General features: G+C 35.0%; 1 protein-coding gene across 2 annotated transcripts in view; it reads right to left on the reverse strand.

Annotated features, from left to right (window-relative positions):
- Positions 1-18,199, reverse strand: part of sws (patatin like phospholipase domain containing sws) — a 945,916-nt gene that overhangs the window by 843,379 nt on the left and 84,338 nt on the right. For both annotated transcript variants that reach the window (XM_090396526.1, XM_090396525.1), the window contains exon 3: positions 2,256-2,350. In XM_090396526.1, coding sequence (XP_090252652.1) covers positions 2,256-2,350 — 95 coding nt within the window. The remainder of the gene's footprint in view (positions 1-2,255; positions 2,351-18,199) is intronic.

Genomic DNA, 18,199 nt, shown 5'->3' on the forward strand with positions numbered 1-18,199 from the left:
CTCTAGTCTTTGTGTTGCTGCTACAATTTTGTTTAAATACACCATGTTGTTTTAGTCTCGCGTATTGTGACAAACAGTGTTTTTGTGCTCTGAAGATACAGGTTATAACACCAGCAAAATATCAGCATTAAGTTAATAACTTAATTTATTTACTTAGTTTCTGTGTTCTATTATACCATTAAAATAATAAACAACTTTTGTACTGAAGTTCTTTCTGAAACTAGTTTGTTCAAGTCATAATGAATGAAGTCTTGTTTCTAATCTATTGGTTAGAATTCTAGTGAAAAGCTTATAAACATGGGATAACAGACAAATAGGTCTGCAGTTTTCTATTTTTAATTTACTTCCTTTTTTTATACAGTAAAATAATGTTTTCATTATTCCATATTTTGGGTGTTTCTCCTTTTTTGATGCATTTATTGAAGAGGATTTTCAATTCTTGTTTTAGAATATCCCCACGTTCTTTAATCTCTATTATTAAACCATCCTCTCTGACAGCTTTATTATTATTCATTTGTTTAATGCTTTTTCAATTTCAAAGAGTTCTAATGGAAGTACATCAGTGGCATTTCCATAGTCCCATTTTTCTGTTGATTCTGGAGTTTTCTTTCTATCTTCACTTTTATACAGATTCATTTCTGTGATTTCTTGTTTGTTAAATAATTTTCTTTCATTCTGGTCTTCAAGAACTATAATATTCTTTCATATAAAAGATTATTTCTTAGAATTCTGAGGTTTTTAATGTCATCAATGATTTTTGGATCATATCATCTTCTCTTTTCTTAATATCTACTTTTATATTTATCCTTATTTATTACGGTTATTTCAATAGTTCCTCTTTTCCTTCTGTAATCAACTGTTTTCTCTTTTCAATGAGGTTCACTGTTTTTTCTGCTTGTTTCCTAGTCCAGTTCTTTTTGCTTTCTTTTAAATTATGTGCTGATTCAATAAGAATGTTTTTTATTTATTCTTCTTCCTGTCAATGCTTATTCCTGTATTTGATATAATTTGTATATTTTCTTTAAGTTTCTTTTCCACTAATCAAAAAATTGATTAGCAAGGTTATTTGATATAAAGCTACCAATATAAATCAATAAATAAATGTGTGTGTGCACGCGCATGTGTTTTCAGATGTAGCATTATATTCTGAGAGTAAAATTTTTTTGTTCTGAACCAGAATGATTTACCAAAAAAAAAATTTCTCCTCTTCATTATTTGCAATTAAAATTTGCAATCAAAATCTAAACATCAGTTGTTTAACAGTAGGACAGACATATATTTACAAAAAAAAATATATCATTCCATTCCAGAATAATTGTCTGAGCATCAAAAAGAATTCATTCTTCGAATATTTCAATCCATTATATGAGTTTTTTCAATTGAATGGGTTACTGAGGAAGCAGGGTTTAAACTGATCTCATACTGAGGAAGCAGGGTTTTTCCCTCCCAGAAACTCATCCTGCATACAGACAAATCAGCCTTGAGTACGCATGAAATATTTAGACAAAAAATACTAGTGGTGGTAGTGGCAGTTCACTGTATTTGATGGATTAAGATTGTGGTGGAGACAGTTGTAGAGTAGGTGCCCTCCCTCGATGAGTCTTTGGACTCCTTGGAGGCATCATGTGATAATAATTATGAATAATGAACTGATCATTTTTCCCTTAGTTGTTTGTTGTTATTTTTACTTTTAAATATTTAGTTTTATCCTGATTAATTTGTAATCCTAGTTTTTCAGCAGAAGTTTTGAGTTTTATGAATTTTATTCAGAAAATATTTAAGTCAGATATTTCCAGATTTAGTTCAGTTCTAATTCCATTACATTAGTATACATATAGCTAGAATAATTGCTGGTATAGTCTGCAAACAAACACTGAGGTAATTGTAAATTATATCTCATTAAAAAATGTTTAATATTTCTCTCTATATCAAATGGTCTTATTAAGTTTAAAGGAAATCAATTTAGAGGTAGTTTTCAGCCTTAATCTCCCTTAAAAAGTAACAAGACATTTATTTATAATCATCTTGCCCTATTTGCTAGAAAGGAAAAAGCACTATATTTTAATGACTTCAATGAACTTATTGAAGTCAGTGAGATATAAAAATTGATAAATTTCTGAACAACTTATGAGCTTCGCTTCACAATTTAAAGTGGACAGGAATGTAGCAGGAGCTCAGTAATTTCAAAATTATAAAATATGTATATGTATATACTGTATATATTTAAGTAATTTATTAATATGATAAAGAAATACCTTTCTGATGATTTTTCTACCATAAAACATTACTTTATCCCTTTTACGAAAGCGAGGTTTAGAGTGTCCTATTATACTAGCAGTAACATTTTCCACTTGAGAAAAGAAAATAAAGTACATCAGAGCAATTATATATATACAAAGAATTTTACATTAACAATAAAATTGCAAACAACTGTTGATATAGTAAACAATCAATTTACTAATGTACAGCAAGCTATTGTGAGGTCCTGGCTAAATTTCCATAACACCAATGATATGCTAAAAGGATATTATGGCAACTATCCATATTATAAACTAATCTTTTGGTTCTAAAGTTCTGAGTGAGAGTTGATTGTATTATTAAACAAAACAAAAATTGACAAGAAATCTATTTTATTGCATCCTCCCCCTCCTCTGAGAATAACTAGTTTATAGTATATTACTGCTATTTTCATGATTTTATTGTATTTTTATGTGACTGTGACCCATGAAAGCTTTCTTTGAAAGCTATAGTACATTTATACTGTGAATAAATATTTTTTTTTTTTTTTGCATTTTTATTAATTTCATTTAGTTTGCATTTTTATTTATTTTTTTTTTTACATGGTCTGGAAACCCTGCTCTAGAAATCAAAACATGAAACTTTTTTTGAGCTTCAAAAGCCTTCAATATGTGGAGCTGTGATCTCAGATGGCAATGAACTTCAACTTCCATCTAAAGATCACAAACAAACATGCCCACAGTGAGATTCCAACTGACAACCTGTTGGTTGAAAAGTAGATATGCTAACCACTTGACCATCCAGGTCAGGAAATGTCCCAATATTTCCTGACGCTAATATTATTATTCCTGACCTCCCTGGAGTGAAACTCATCATGGGAGGTCCAGTCCACCTTAGACAACCCAAAGTCTACTGCACCACTCTGTAACTCAACCATCATTCACACTTTCGCCACCCTCTCGGGCAATATAATCAATGCTCGCTCGCTCTCTCTCTCCATGCAAAAAAATTTATTTCTTACCCTCTCATTTACTATTTCCTTTTGCAATGTTCTCAAACATATTCTCCTCATATCATCTTCTATTCACCAAACGCTGTGCTGTACCATCTTGATAACATCTTCACTTTCAAATTCCAGTGACCAGAATTGAGCACATTAATCCAAATGTCATCTGATCAGAGTTACATACAATGGAATCACCACTCTTAACTCTGCTGTCAATGTAACCTCCCTCAATGAGTCCAAATTCCCTGCAGGTCTCTTGTAATAATAATCAATAACATTAAATATTTGTATATAAAATATTTGTATATTACATATTAATATTTGACCCTTTAGTGACATATTATGGGCCACTTATGGGTCAAAGCCAAATAACTGGAAGGAGAGCTCCACATTGCCTTTCAAGAATGCAGGGAAACGACTGTGGCTTCTGACCTGATGTCCAATCCTCACCTTCAGTGGTATGCCCCATTAGTAGGCATCTACTGGGTACTGAATGAATGAGGATGGGCTATCAATTTGGAACTTGGCTGACCAAATTGAACTCTCTATTGGCTTAAACCACAAATGCACATGATGGTACAATGAGATTTCATGCTGGCTGGGATATCGCCTGGTTAAACAAGTTTTCATCAGAAAACCAGGGCAAGCAGTGAAATGTCAACTACTAGAACAAGCTTCAATCAACATCTAGAAGAATAAATCCAACATCAGAAGAATTGAAGACAGGAACCATTAATACAAGGTGTAATAAAAAAAAAGAAATTCGGACTTGCAAAAAAATTGGAAAAGTACCACGTGGAAATAATTGGCATTACTGAGACAAAGAAGACAAAAAAAGGTGAGATCTTACTAAATAATACGTATAAGATGTTTTCAGACAATAATGATCAAGGAAAGGAAGGAATAGCATTCAATACCAAACATGAAGATAAACTTCTTGATTGAAATGCAGTTTCGAGTAGTTTTGTGGACAAACTTCAAAATGGGGAGATGGACAATGAAACTTATCTTTGCCTACAGAAGGTTCTTCTAAGGAAGAGCGGAGGAATTTGAGTTATTAGAACAAGCAGCTGACATACAGAAAATGTCAAATCCCCAACAAGGTCCTTGTTGGGGGATTTGAATGGCAGAATAGGAAATAAATCCCACCAGGCATATAGGAACATTTTGAGAAAATTTTAAGAAAAGGGCAAAGCTAATAATAATGACAAGTATTTACTGGACTTCTGCTCAAGACATGGATTAGTCATTACTAACACCATGTTTCAATATAAAGATGCACAATTTCACATGGAGAGAAGACACAAGAAATAAAAGCCTCATTAATTATGTTATTGTTGGTAGTGATATCAACATACATCTTCACAGAGGATTTCAAATTGGAAGTGACCATTACTTAGTACTAAGCAAGATTAAAATAGATATCACATAGAAAAGAACAGCATGTAAGAAAGTTTTAAAAAGAATTAAAGTTGAGCAGCTTGTTAACACTATAGACTCAAAGAACCAAACCTTGGAGTCTCAGTTGCATACTCTGAAGAAGAAATCGATTGATTCAGCTAGGGAGATATGTAGTGAAGTTATCTGCAAGGACACAAAAATAACAGGACAGACGCAAGAACTTAAAGAGCACTGGAAAAGAAAAACACATACCAAAAGTTCCTAGCAAATAAGTAGGCACACGTCCTAAAAGAATACAGAAAAATGTAAGCGAGCTAAGCTATGTGTAAAATAGCTAAACAAAAGTCATGGGAAGACTTTGGTAAGAATAAAGAAAATAAATATCAGGAAGGTGGCAAAATGTTTTGGAGGCTACAGAAGAAGCTTAGAAATAGAGGAAAGAGTACTGTAAAATAAATCAAAGATGATAAAAGTGACATGAAAACTGAAAATAAGTATATCCTAAATGTATGGAGTAATTACTTTGAAAGACTTAAGCAAACCAAGCAGTAACAGAACAATGCTAGAATAATCAAGAAGAATGCAAAGAGTACACATCAATACTTGAGGTAGTAAAAGGTGTAAAAAACTTGAAATGTGGAAAGGAAACTGAAGTAGATGGATATATGACCAGAAATGCATCAGAATGCAAGTATAAATGTTTTGCACTGGCTACACTGCATAATTCAGAGCGCCTGATCAAAAGGTCAAACTTCCAATGATTGGAGCAGAGTTCTCATAGTATCCATCCATAAAAAAAGGGAATAAAGCTAAATGTTAGAATTACAGAGGAATTTCTCTAAGTGTTCTAGGTAAGATTCATGCAAGCATACTTGAAAATAGGTTGACAAAGACTGTGGAAGAGAAACTTGAAGAACAAGCTTGACAACCTCTGTTCAGGTCAAACAGAGGTTGTCAAGATCAGATTTTCACTGTAAGACAAATAGTTGAGAATTGTAAGACAAATAGTTGAGGGGTGAATGAAACATTATAGAGAGCAATATATAGTCTATATTTAAGTTGTCAGTAAGCAGATAGAATTGAAGGAAATACAGAAAGATGGTTTGATGCAAAATCAGGCATAAGACAAGGATGAACATTATCACCACTCTTATTTATCATCTATATGGATCACATTGTGAAAGAAAGTGGCATCAAGCTTGATATTAGAATTGGAGATCAAACTTTGCTCTTTGTTTTATTCCTAAACACATATAGTACAGTCTTCAGGATTCATTAACTAAATTGAATAACAGCTGTAACAAATTTGGCATGAAAATAAGCGATAAAATAAAAAGATCAAAACCATGAAAATAGACAGGATCACAGAAAACTTCATCTGCATTCTGAATGGAAATCCTACACAACAAGTAAAATATTTCAGCTATTTAAGAACAGTTTTTACTGAAGATGGCAAGTTAAATCTAGAAATAGACAAGACAACAGAATAAACAAAGCTGGTATGGTGGGTAACAAGCTGAATAAATTTATATGGAATAACAGAGAAATTATCTTTGCCCATGAACTTCAAACTTGCTATCTACTAACACTCCAAGATCCCTAGCCTGATCAGTTTCCTCTAGCATAATTCCACCAATATAATATGGCATTGCATATCTGATCACAAAGTGAATGACTTTGCATTTACTGACATCCATTTTACCATGCCCGCAATTCCAGCCTATTCAAATCATTCTGCAAGTACTGCATATCAGCAGAATTCCTGATTACCCTGCCTATCTTTGCATCATCAACAAATAGCTATATGTCACCTATCAAATCCTTTCCAGTATCATTAATGTGCAGAGTGAATAACAGTGGACCAAGGACAGATCATTGTGCTGCACCACTAGTTACCTTAAATCTTGCAGAATGACATTCTTCATATACAACTTTTTGATATCTGTCAGTTAGCTACCCTCTTAATGACACTAATATTTCATAATTCAAACACATTCTCTAATTTATGCAACAGTCTTGCATGGTGTATTCTGTCAAAAGCTTTAGCAAAATCCAAAAGTATCCATTTTCCTTGTCTAGTTTCAGTGGTAACATTATTATAAAACATGAGCAAGTTGCTAAAACATGACCTTCCCTTATTAAATCTACACTGTTAATTGCAAAGTAGTGATTCACTCTCGACCCATTCTGAATGTGAACCCTAACCAATATTTCCAAAATCTTCACCACCATTCCTGAGACACCGATTAGTCGATAGTTGGACATGTTGGTCTTTGCACCACTCTTGTGCAATGGGATTACCATGCATTCATTCCATTCCTGTGGAATCTTCCCTGTTCTGAGATTCAAATTATATAGCCTCATCAAAGGAATGGCAGTTTGGCTGAACACACTTTTAGACCCGTGCTGATATCCCATCAGTCCCTATTGCTGAATTTTTATTCAGTTTGTGCAAGAGCTCGAATACCTCCTCTTCATACACCTGAGTTTCTTCACCCAGTGAAGAGGTAGCAGAGAACTCAATGCTGCATACACCAGGCTGTTAGCTTTTAGCAAAATGGACATTCAGACCTCTTCTGCATCTGTCACACTCACACCATCTGCATTCAGAAGAGTTATTCTTTCATATTCATTATTTCTTTTAATTGCAGCATATTGATAGAAATCTTGTGTGTTGTCTTTAGCTTGCAAAGTCAATTTCTTTTCATACTCAAACTTAGTTTTCCATACAACAGCTGATGCTTCTGGCTTATAATTTTCATAACCGATATCCTTATGCATTCAGTATTCCTTCCACATCATCCCTTTTCTTATGAATCTTCACTTAATAAGATTACACATCTGCCTGTTACATTACATTAGCCAGGCGCTATCAGCCCGAGGAGACTTGGCCTCAAGCACCACATGTCACCACTGGGCACGGTCCTCTGCGACTGTAGTAGTATTTCTTCCTTTCTAAGCCTCTAGAACATTTTACTACTTTCCTGATATCATCATCAAATTCTTGACATATACCCTCAGGAACATACAGGATATTATGATAGCAATGATGTAGCTTTTTTAAGTACTGACTTTGTATTGGCAACTTTCTTTAAAATTGATATGTTATCTGTCAAGACTTCAACATCATGATCTTGTATTTCTCTAAAACACTTTTTACTGTATCAATCCACCTAGATCTTGGTCTTCCTCCGAGTTTTTTTTCTCTGTTCTAGAAAAGAACACTTATTTTGCTAACTTTTCCTCTCTCACTCTGTTTTAAGTGACATACCCCCTGAGATTAGCCCTCCTAACACATTCCTGAATGCTAACAATGCCGTTTCCTAATATCCTCAAGTTTTAATATGATACTCCACTGATGCTTTCTATTCACAGTCTAATATTTCTCAGAACTCTCATATCTATGATTTCCAGTCTTTGATGAAATGGTTATTTCTAAACTAGCTCTGAGTTAGAACTGTTTTAAGCACTGTTGTATGTATAGCTAGTTTAGTGTTTTGACTAATTTCTCTCTTACTCCATATAAAATTATTTAACTTCACTCTATAACAGCTTGGCTTATTTTGATGTCTATTTTCATATTTAATTTCCCATCTTCACTATAAATAATATTTTCACAATTTCTATTTTTATTTCAGATTTTCATGCCAAATACAGCAGTTACTGAATTCAGTTAAGGAATCTATGGATTTATACTGAATTTATTTAAGGAAATAAATAATCATCAGGTAAAGATAAAACAACAAAATTACATAATAACCACAGTAATAAATAACATTAATGAAAGTACAAATATTTTGTGCCAGAAATGACCAGAAGTGTGTGGAAACAACAAGTAAATCAAAGAATAGGAATACAAGGTACATTACAATCAGCTCCAAATAAAAATGGTTGCTGTATGCTAGAAATTAATATTAATGAATAATATTAAAATTATTTTTGATGTTTACATAAAATGAGAATCTCTCAATTTTTTGGGAGAAAGAGAATCATTCCAATTCAGGTTAGGCCGATGTAAAAGGGCTTCACAACTTTCTTTGAAAATGCATTCATATTTAAACCTGCTTTTATGTAGAAGACGAGCTTAATTCCACAGAATGCTGTATCAATACTATGTTGTGCCAGATTAAACTTTTGAGGTTTCACATGATCAATGTGCTACTGATGTTCATTAATTGTTTTATTTTCCACAGAACAGCCTGTCTGCCCAAAGTATATCAAATTACATTCAACAAGGGATCTGGTAAAAACACCAGCTAAAGATAGAGGTGGCAGTTTGTCATTTGTAGATCATAACATATGAGAAATTTTATTGATAGGAAAATATGGAATTAAGGTGATACACTTCTTCAAAATTCTGACCTTCAGAGTTTTGAAGACATTCAGAGATACAAAAAATAAACGACTGGAACCCTGTGGTCTGTCGAAGAATCATTAGGTCAGAACGTAGGAGTCTATTTGTTGGGAATAACAGTCACTGAAGAGACCTCAATAAAGGTCGAAACTAGTCTGGGTAGTGGCCCTTCCCTTAATGCATAACATTATACATATCTGCAAGGAGATGTGCTTTGTTATGGAAGATACTGAGATAGGAGTGATGTTAGCTTGGTCCACCTTTACTACAAGTTGTCCAGTGTTGTACCACTTTACCCAAGTCCTGAAGATATTTCCAGATGAAAACTTTGTTTGCTCGCACTTAGATAAAGGATTAAACTAAATTTATTATAGTCTAACCAAGTGAAAAATAAACTTTCAACATCATAATTTTATGTTCCCAGAAGATGGCAATGTAACATTTCCGAAATATTGGATGGTATCGATTAAAAATTTTTAATTAATATTTTAGTATACATTGTCATTGCCTGAAAAAAAAATTAAAGTAACAACTTCATATAGGAAGTTATTGTTTAATCTGTGTTTATGTAGGGCTATAACTAAATTCTTGATAGAGGAAGTATCGTGTAAAGGGCAGTCTATTCTTCTCATAGTCGACCTTATTCATTACTACTACAGCTTTTCTTTTATCCACTTTTCAAATAGATATATGGTTCTTCTGTTTTAATGAAAGGAGCACAGAGAATTTAGTAGATTGGGAAGATTCTCATTTTATGTAAACATGATAAATAGTTTAAATATTATTTATTAAGATTAATTTCTAGCACACTTTAACCATTTTTAATTGGTAAACTGACTGTTGTAATATGTAACATATATTCCTGTTTTGATTTTATTTTGTTGTTTCCACACACTGATAATGTTATTGTTATTTTCAGTATGAAATATTTACACTTTCATTAAAGTTTGTTACTGGTTATGTAATTCGATGTTTTTTAATTATGTCACAGATACCTTCAAAGATTTGAATCAAGTAAAGAGCTGAGAATAACATCTGAAATTATAATATCAGGTTAAATACAACTTTCCATCATAATGAAATCTATACATAAGATAAATAAGAGTGGAGATAATATGCATCTTTCTTTTCAAATCATTTTCCCATACCTCCTTGAATTCTAACTGCTAACTTAACTCTAAGAACCTTGTCACGTCTTTTCCAGATTTACAAAACGTAAATACAGAACCTTATTATAATCCCATGATGTCTCAGCTATCTGCCTTAAAGTAAACATCTGATCCTGACAACCCATGTTGTGGAAAAAATGCGACTTGTTCTTCTTCTTCATTTTTTTTTAAGCCTTCTCTAAAGTAATGTGCTTACATAAATATCTCACTTAACATTCAACAGGGAAATTCCACTGTAATTCCCACAAAATGTTATTTTCTGGGAATTTCAGAAACCTGAAACCATTTCAGGTTTCTGAAATGTGGAGAAAGCTTTTTTACTTCCAGTACTGATATGTCCCTCTTGATGAATTCTTCTTGAGTATCATCTTCTACTGTTCTGTTACTACTTTTTATCACTCTCATTTAACAATCTTTCACACTAATTACTCCACATAGAGAATTTTCTTTTACATTTTTTGTTATCATTTTTCAACTGATTCCTTTTGCTATACTCTTTCCTCCATTTCTCAGCTTTTGAATAGCCTCCAGAGAATTTTGCTTCCTTCTTGATATTTATGTTCTATATTCTTATTAAAGGCTCCTCGCTGGCCTGGTTGGCTGAGTGGTTAGCATATCTGCTCTCCAGCCAAAAGGCTGAAGGTTCGAATCCCAGTGTGGGCTTGGATGTTTGCGATTGTCTGTGAAAATACTAGTGGTAGTGGTGGGTGGTAGATGGCATTGGTGTAGATGTTCATTGTAGTTGGTGGATTGTGGGTAGTGGAATTTCCCTAATAGAGAGTTGTAGAGTAGATTCCCTCCCTTGATGAGTCTTTGGATTCCCTAGAGGTGTCAAGTAATAATATTTATTTATTTATATTTAAATCTTTGCAGACAACGTCACTACATGCCTCCCTGGCTAAATCAATATTTTCTTCAGTCTACCAATGAATCTCAAAAAGTTTGGTTCTTGTTTTTAAACTTTTTTTTTTCTTGAACAATACCTATATATTTGAGTCTACAATTCACCTATCAAATCAGCTCAACTTTGATTCTTTTAAAAAAAGTTTTGTGCATATTTTTAACATGTTGTCCATTTTTATCCTAATCCATACTAAATGGTGATCACTTATTATTTTAAATTCCCTGTATACTTGTGTCCTGAATTATGTGTCAAATGACTTCTGGTACAACACCATGTATTTGTACTGAACTTTCAATTATCCAATTATGCTGGCCTGGTTAGCCAACATAATTATCTAATTAGGTTGGCCAACCAGCCAAGTAGGTATCATACCCTCTCCCCAACCAAAGGCTGCAGGTTCAAATCCAGCTGTGGACATGGCTGCATGTAATTATCTTCAGGTGATAGACCATTGCCCAGTTAATTAGAAGCCTGAAGTGGCTTGGAAAGGTCCATGTTTAGTCTCTAGACAAAGATTTCCAGATCAGGTAAAAAATGAACAGAAAAATATAGAGTTATAAAAATTAATAAAATAAGAAAAAAAAACAACTTAACCTACCAGAGAGTAATAATGTGCTATAGATTTACAACCTTTTGTGGGTTGGAAACATAAAAGCAAGAGCAACTTGTCCATTGCATAATTGAAGAATATTGGTCTATATGAATAATATATTTTAATAATTTCATAATTAAAGTAATATACAGACCAACATTTAATCATAATGCTTATTTGCATATAACACATATGCATAAAAAGTAAAAATTGCACATGTTTTTGATTACCAATTTTTCTGGTCAACTCACGATGCTTATTCACATGCAATGCTTTTTAGCATATGAAAGCTTTAATTTTATATTTTCTAACATGTTTTTATTATTATTACCACAAGACCTCATGGAGTCAAAAACTCATCTGGTAGGTCCTTTTATCACACACGCACATCTCATCATACCGTGACTCAAACTCCTTGCAGACACCACACCCTCAGGCAAGGCATTCCAATCATTCACAACTCTGCACAAAAAAAACCTGCCTCTCACTCCCCTACTCACACCCTTTTTATACTGTTTCCAAGGATGACTTCTGGTTCTCCCCTGATCTCCCACTATTTCTCTGTAGAACTTCTCCACCATTGATCCTATAACAACCCCTTGCCAACATGTCTCTAACATATCTTCCCTCTTCCTCCTGTGCACCAGACTCTGCAAATTACATCTTCTCAATCTTTCCTTATATTCTACATTCCAGAGGTCAAAAACTACCTTAGTCAGTCGCCTTTGGACCCTTTCCAACATCTCTTCATCCTTCTGAAAACCTGGTGACCAAATCTGGGCACAGTAGTCCATGTGTGGCCTAATCAAAGCCTTATACAACGGAACAAGAATCGTGCTACTTCTACACGTCAGTGTCCTCCGCATCATTCCCAGAAGCCTTTGTGTTGTCTTCACAATTTTGGCACTGTGTCCCCTAAATTTTAGATCCTTATCCACTATCACCCCTAGATCTCTTATTTCCTCTACCTCCAACAACATATTCTCACAAAGCATAAATTCTGCATCCCATCTTCGTTTTCCAAATTTTAAAACTTTACATTTTGCAACATTGAACTCACATCCCCATTTCTGTGCCCAATCACTCAATTTATTCAAGTCTTCTTGTAAGGCCACAACATCTTCACTACTCTTCATGGTTCATCCCAACTTTGCATCATCTGCAAACAACTGAATATCCCCATCCAAATCTTCACCAATATCTTAGCATACACGTTAAACAGCAATGGCCCTAAAACAGGACCCTGAGACACACCACTAGTGACTTTCCTTTTCCTGGATATCGCACCCCCATGCACAACTTGCTGATACCTATCAGATAACCAGTCTCCGATCCAATGCACTAATCTAATATCCAACCCCATCTGCTCTAGTTTGACTGTCAACTTATCATGAGATACTCTATCAAAAGCCTTTGCAAAATCCAAGTATATTACTGTGTATCCTTCTCCTCTGTCCAAGGAAGCAGTCACTTTATTGTAATAAGTAAGTAGATTACTAAAACATGCCCTCCCTTTAGCAAATCCATGCTGTCCATCAAAGATAATACCATTGTTGTCAACCCAACTCTGGATCCTAGTTCTCACAAGCTTCTCCAACAACTTAACCACAACACCCGACACACACAGATAGGTCTATAGTATGATGCTCGAGTTCGATCACCTCCTTTATGGAGTGGCACAATCTTGCCCTCTTTCCACTCCTTAGGAACTTGACCAAGTGCAAGACTCGTATTAAAAAAATATGTCAAGGTAGGTGTCAACTCCTGGCACATGCCTTCAGAATACACGGTGATATATTATCAAGTCCCACAGCCTTATTTACATCTAGTTTACTCAACTCCCCAAACACCTCTTGCTCACTTATAGTCAGTCTCTCCTATCCATTATCAACTGCTCTCAATCTCTCCATGAAGTCACATTCACAAGATTGGAAGATCTTTATGAACTACTCATTAAGTATCTCCACCACACATTTTGCAACAGCTATCTTTATACCATTTACTCCAATCAATGTCATCCTTCCATAATCATTCTTTCTTTTGTTGGCTACATATCGAAAGAACTCCCTAGGATTCTTTTTTGCTTCATTAGCTAACTGCTGTTCATACCTCTCTTTAGCTACTCTCACCAACCAAGTCACCCTCCTTGCCTGGTCTTTGTAGACCTCATGAAATTGGTTATTTCCATTCTCTTATGCTACCTCCACAATGCCCTTTTTCTCTATATCGCATGCTTAATCTCTTTATTCATCCATCTCACACCTACCTTATTTAAACTTCTCACCCTTGGAATATATTTAGACATTGCATCTACTAGATAGTTTTTGAAAATCCCCCAAGCTGCATTGATCTCTTTTCCAGCTATCTCCTCATTCCATGCTACACCCACAAGCTGTCTCCTGAGCTCTTCATAATCACCCCCTGTAGTTCCACATACCCTTTTCTCACAGGATTCCTCACACTGCTGGCAACCACCCAGGTAATCACCTCATGGTCGCTCTCATCAATTGGTGGATGATTTGACACCTCATTTATAATTACATCCTCTGATGAGATGACCAAATCCAAGACCCTTAATTCTCGTGTGCCCTCTGTTACATGCTGTCTGAGGTAGTTATCCCTCAAAAACTCAAGAAACTCATTTCCTTTACTTCCAGTTGCTATCTCATCATTCCAGTCTATATTGCCATAATTAATATTACCCATAATGATCACCCTTTTCTTATTTGCTTGGCTAATTTGACTATACATTTCACTATCACCAACATCCCAACAATAACAAGATCCCACCAAGTATTTGATTCCATTCACCTCAATCTCACACCATACTGCCTCAAAACCACTGGCACTATTCCCGTCTTGCATCTCTACTTTGTATGGACATAACTCTTTCTCTATTATCAATAGCACTCCCCCTCCCTTTTTACCCCTTCTATCCTCACGAAACACATCATACCCTTCTATCTCTATTCCTGTCAGGATGTCATCCTCTTCCAACCATGTCTCACTTATTCCAACAATCTTTGGGTGAACAGACGCAATTAGTGCAACCATTTCATCTGCCTTGTTTCTTATACTTCTAGCATTTGTATACAAACACAACAGCTCATTTCTGGATCTACAGCTAGTTCCACTGATACCACTCACTCGATGTGATCTCTCTATGCTCGACTGGGGTCATTTCCCTTTCTGCTTCTTCATTTTAGAACCCTTTTCAATTCCAACTGTTTCCTCTTGATCCCTGGTCATCAATTCCTTTCCTGCTATGCATGCTCTCACTTTCTCTTGGAGCATCCACCTTTCTCATGTTATGTATCCCTGTCCACCCTGAGCCTCCCCGTTTCCCTTCTCCTCTTGCACACCCATTCTCTATACTCATACCACTCACTTCCCCATTCATATCCACCTCCTCAATCTATCCTGTCTTACTCTCCTGCTCTTCCACATCACTCCCCTCTCGATTTGATTCATTCTCTCTATTCACTTCTCTAACTTCCAGCAGTAGTCTCTCCAAGCGACTCACGTTTTGTAACAGTTAATTAAATAGTAGTTTTTTTTTTCCCCATAATTTATTAACTTTTCACTTAACAGCAGTTATATTCAACACAATATTAATGCTCTTTCAATCAAATACACACACTAAATTAAAGAATAGTTATTCGGTTTGATGATTACTGAAAATGTTCTACACAGATACAAATACTGTACATACAATGTATATGTTCAAATGTAAATATGCCAAGAAATCATATTCTCATTTAATCCTTTATCCAAGTGCATGCAAACAAAGTTTACACATGAAATTCAGGGGCACCATGTGGCAAAGATTGCAAATACAACTTAAAAGATAATTGCAATCCTGAAACGAAAGTTCACATGTAAAGATAAGGATGTTATTTTTTGCCTCTTTACAAGGCCTTGATAAGATCTCACTTGGACTATTGTGTGCAGGTCTGGTCTCCTGGTTTCCGTTGCGAGTCTGATATATTGGAGCGTTAAAAATGATATCAGGATTGTGGAATACTGATTATGAAGACAGACTGAGAATTTGTAGACTGCAGACACTAACAAACAGGAGAGAGAGAGAGAGAGAGAGAGAGAGAGGGGTGATATGATTGAGACTTACAAATTTCTAAAAGAGTCATATAGGATTTCGATTAATGGAAATTTTCAATTTATGGAGGGTAAGGAAAGGGCAAGAGGGCATCCTTGGAAGCTGAGAATGAAGGCTGCTAAGAAAGGGATTAGGGCTAGATTTTTCTTTCAGAGGGTGGTGTGCGATTGGAATGGATTGCCATTGGATGTTGTGAGCAATCTTGTGAATTCAAGAATAAGTATGATAGCTGGTGTATGTAGTATGTGGCCTCCCTCAATGAGTCTCTGCCTCCCTAGAGGTCTCTCTTAATAATAATAATGACGTATCTTCATGAATAGGCTACTTGCATACAGAAGCTAATGACTTCACATTAATTGCTTTAGTATCCCCATAAGGTAAGCACACATCCTTTCAGATGAATATAAAGCTATGCACTATAGGAAGGGTCACTACCCAAATTGATTTCAACCTTTACCGAGGTCTCATCAGTGGGAGCCAGACCTAGAAGAGAAACTAGGATTAAAGTACCAAGGCAATTAATGGGAAGTCATTAACCTCTATATAAGATGCCTAGTCATGAAGATACATCATATGCAAACTTAAGTTTACATAGGCTTGGATAAAGAATTAAACAAGAATATGATTTCTTGACACGTTTATTTATATAACCAAATGAAAAACTTTCGACAGCATATATGTCCCACTTTATGTGTGTGTGTTGTGATAAGGTCATTCTGTGTGTTGTAATTTCCTTTAATTCTCTCTCCTCTCTAGCAAAATGTATAGAAAAACTAATGGCTGGGGGGGAGGGGTAGTCAATGTATTTGGGCCATGAAGACAATAGCTTGGCCTCTTCTAGAGACAATAACATGTCTTCCTAAACCTTGCTTTTACAGTATACAAATAAACGTGAATGTGACATGTGAGCATGAATATTTTTCAGGTATCTGTGTGAATGTGAGAATGCTGGGATTTGTGAGTGGTGTAACAAGATTGGATCAAAAACTCATTGATCAAGGAAACAATGAAGGTAACACAAGTATCTGGAAAGATTAGGGAATCAAGGCTGAGGTGGTTTGGTCACAAAAGCTATGTGAGAAAGAGAATGCTGGAGATGAAGCCACCAAGCAAAAGAAGTAATGGGAGACCTAAACAAATGACAGCTGAAAAGCTTGAGAGGGGACCTCCAAGACTTCAGACTAGAGGAGGAAATAGCCTTGAACAGAACTAAGTAGAAGAGGTTGATCTACTTGAGTAAGAATGAAGCTGAAGAAGTGGTTAAGGAGTTAAACTTGAGAGAGCATATTGCAAAAGTGGCTACAGTAGCTCACTGGATTACTTGATTGCTGAAGAATACCCAGATGAGCTGAGACAACCAGGTTATTATACCTCTTTATAGAGCCTTGGTAAGACCCTATCTTGACTACTGTGTGTATATTTGATTACCTGGGTTTCTTGGGGATGAGGAAGTAGAGAGGATCAGAAGTAATTGACCAAGATGGTAGCATGTCTATGGAATGAACCTGAGGACAGGTTGAAGATGAGTTACAGAACTTGATTGATAGGAAGAAAAGGGGTGATGATATGATTGAGACATACAAATTACTAAAGGGTTTTACAAGATTAATAGAGGAAATATTTCCAAACAGGTCTGTTGGTGTGAGAACTAAGAGCTATCCTTGGACTCTGAGCAAGAGTGCAGTTAGTAGGAGTGTCAAGACCAGAATTTTTACTTGGAGAGTGGTAAATGAGTGAAACAGGTTGACAGAATTTATGGTATATGCCATGACTGAATGCGTTCAAAGCAAAGTATGATAGATACTATGTAAATGTTGGATAGTGCTTGGTATGATGGTTAGGGTTCCCTTGAGTAGGTTTGATTTTCATTGCAGTTGTTTGATTTTCATTACTTGATGCAAGCCATCATCTTGTTTATTGGATATCTACAGTAGCTTGAAAAAAATATTAACCTAAGATCATGGTAGTTCCTGGATTATCTGATTGCTTCTGCTCTCCAAAAAAATGTATTAAACTAATCGTCGGGGAAAGGAAAAGTCCAGGAAAGTCTGAATGTGTCTGGGCAATGAAGACAATAGTTTTTAGACACACTTCAATAACATATATTCCTAAACTTTGCTTTTACAGTATATAGATGGCCATGTGAACATATAGATATTTCATCAGTTGTATGATTTTCATCACCTGATGAAAGCCACCACTTACTTACTGGATGTCTATAGTGGCTTGGAAAAAAAAAAAAAAAAAAAAAAAAAAAAGACTAACCTGTAAGATAAATGGCTACAATTCCAACAGGATTAACAATATATTAATACAGCCCCAATCCACAGCTGCTACATGCAGACTAGTGTAGGTCTATTCTATATATCTAGGATACATATGAAAACATATCCTAATTTTAATGAAATATGCCCGAGCTAC

The sequence above is a fragment of the Typopeltis vanoorti genome, chromosome 8, assembly GCF_054136105.1.
Source record: "Typopeltis vanoorti isolate ZY-2024b chromosome 8, IOZ_Tvanoo_1.0, whole genome shotgun sequence".
Classification (NCBI taxonomy): Eukaryota; Metazoa; Arthropoda; class Arachnida; order Uropygi; family Thelyphonidae; genus Typopeltis; species Typopeltis vanoorti.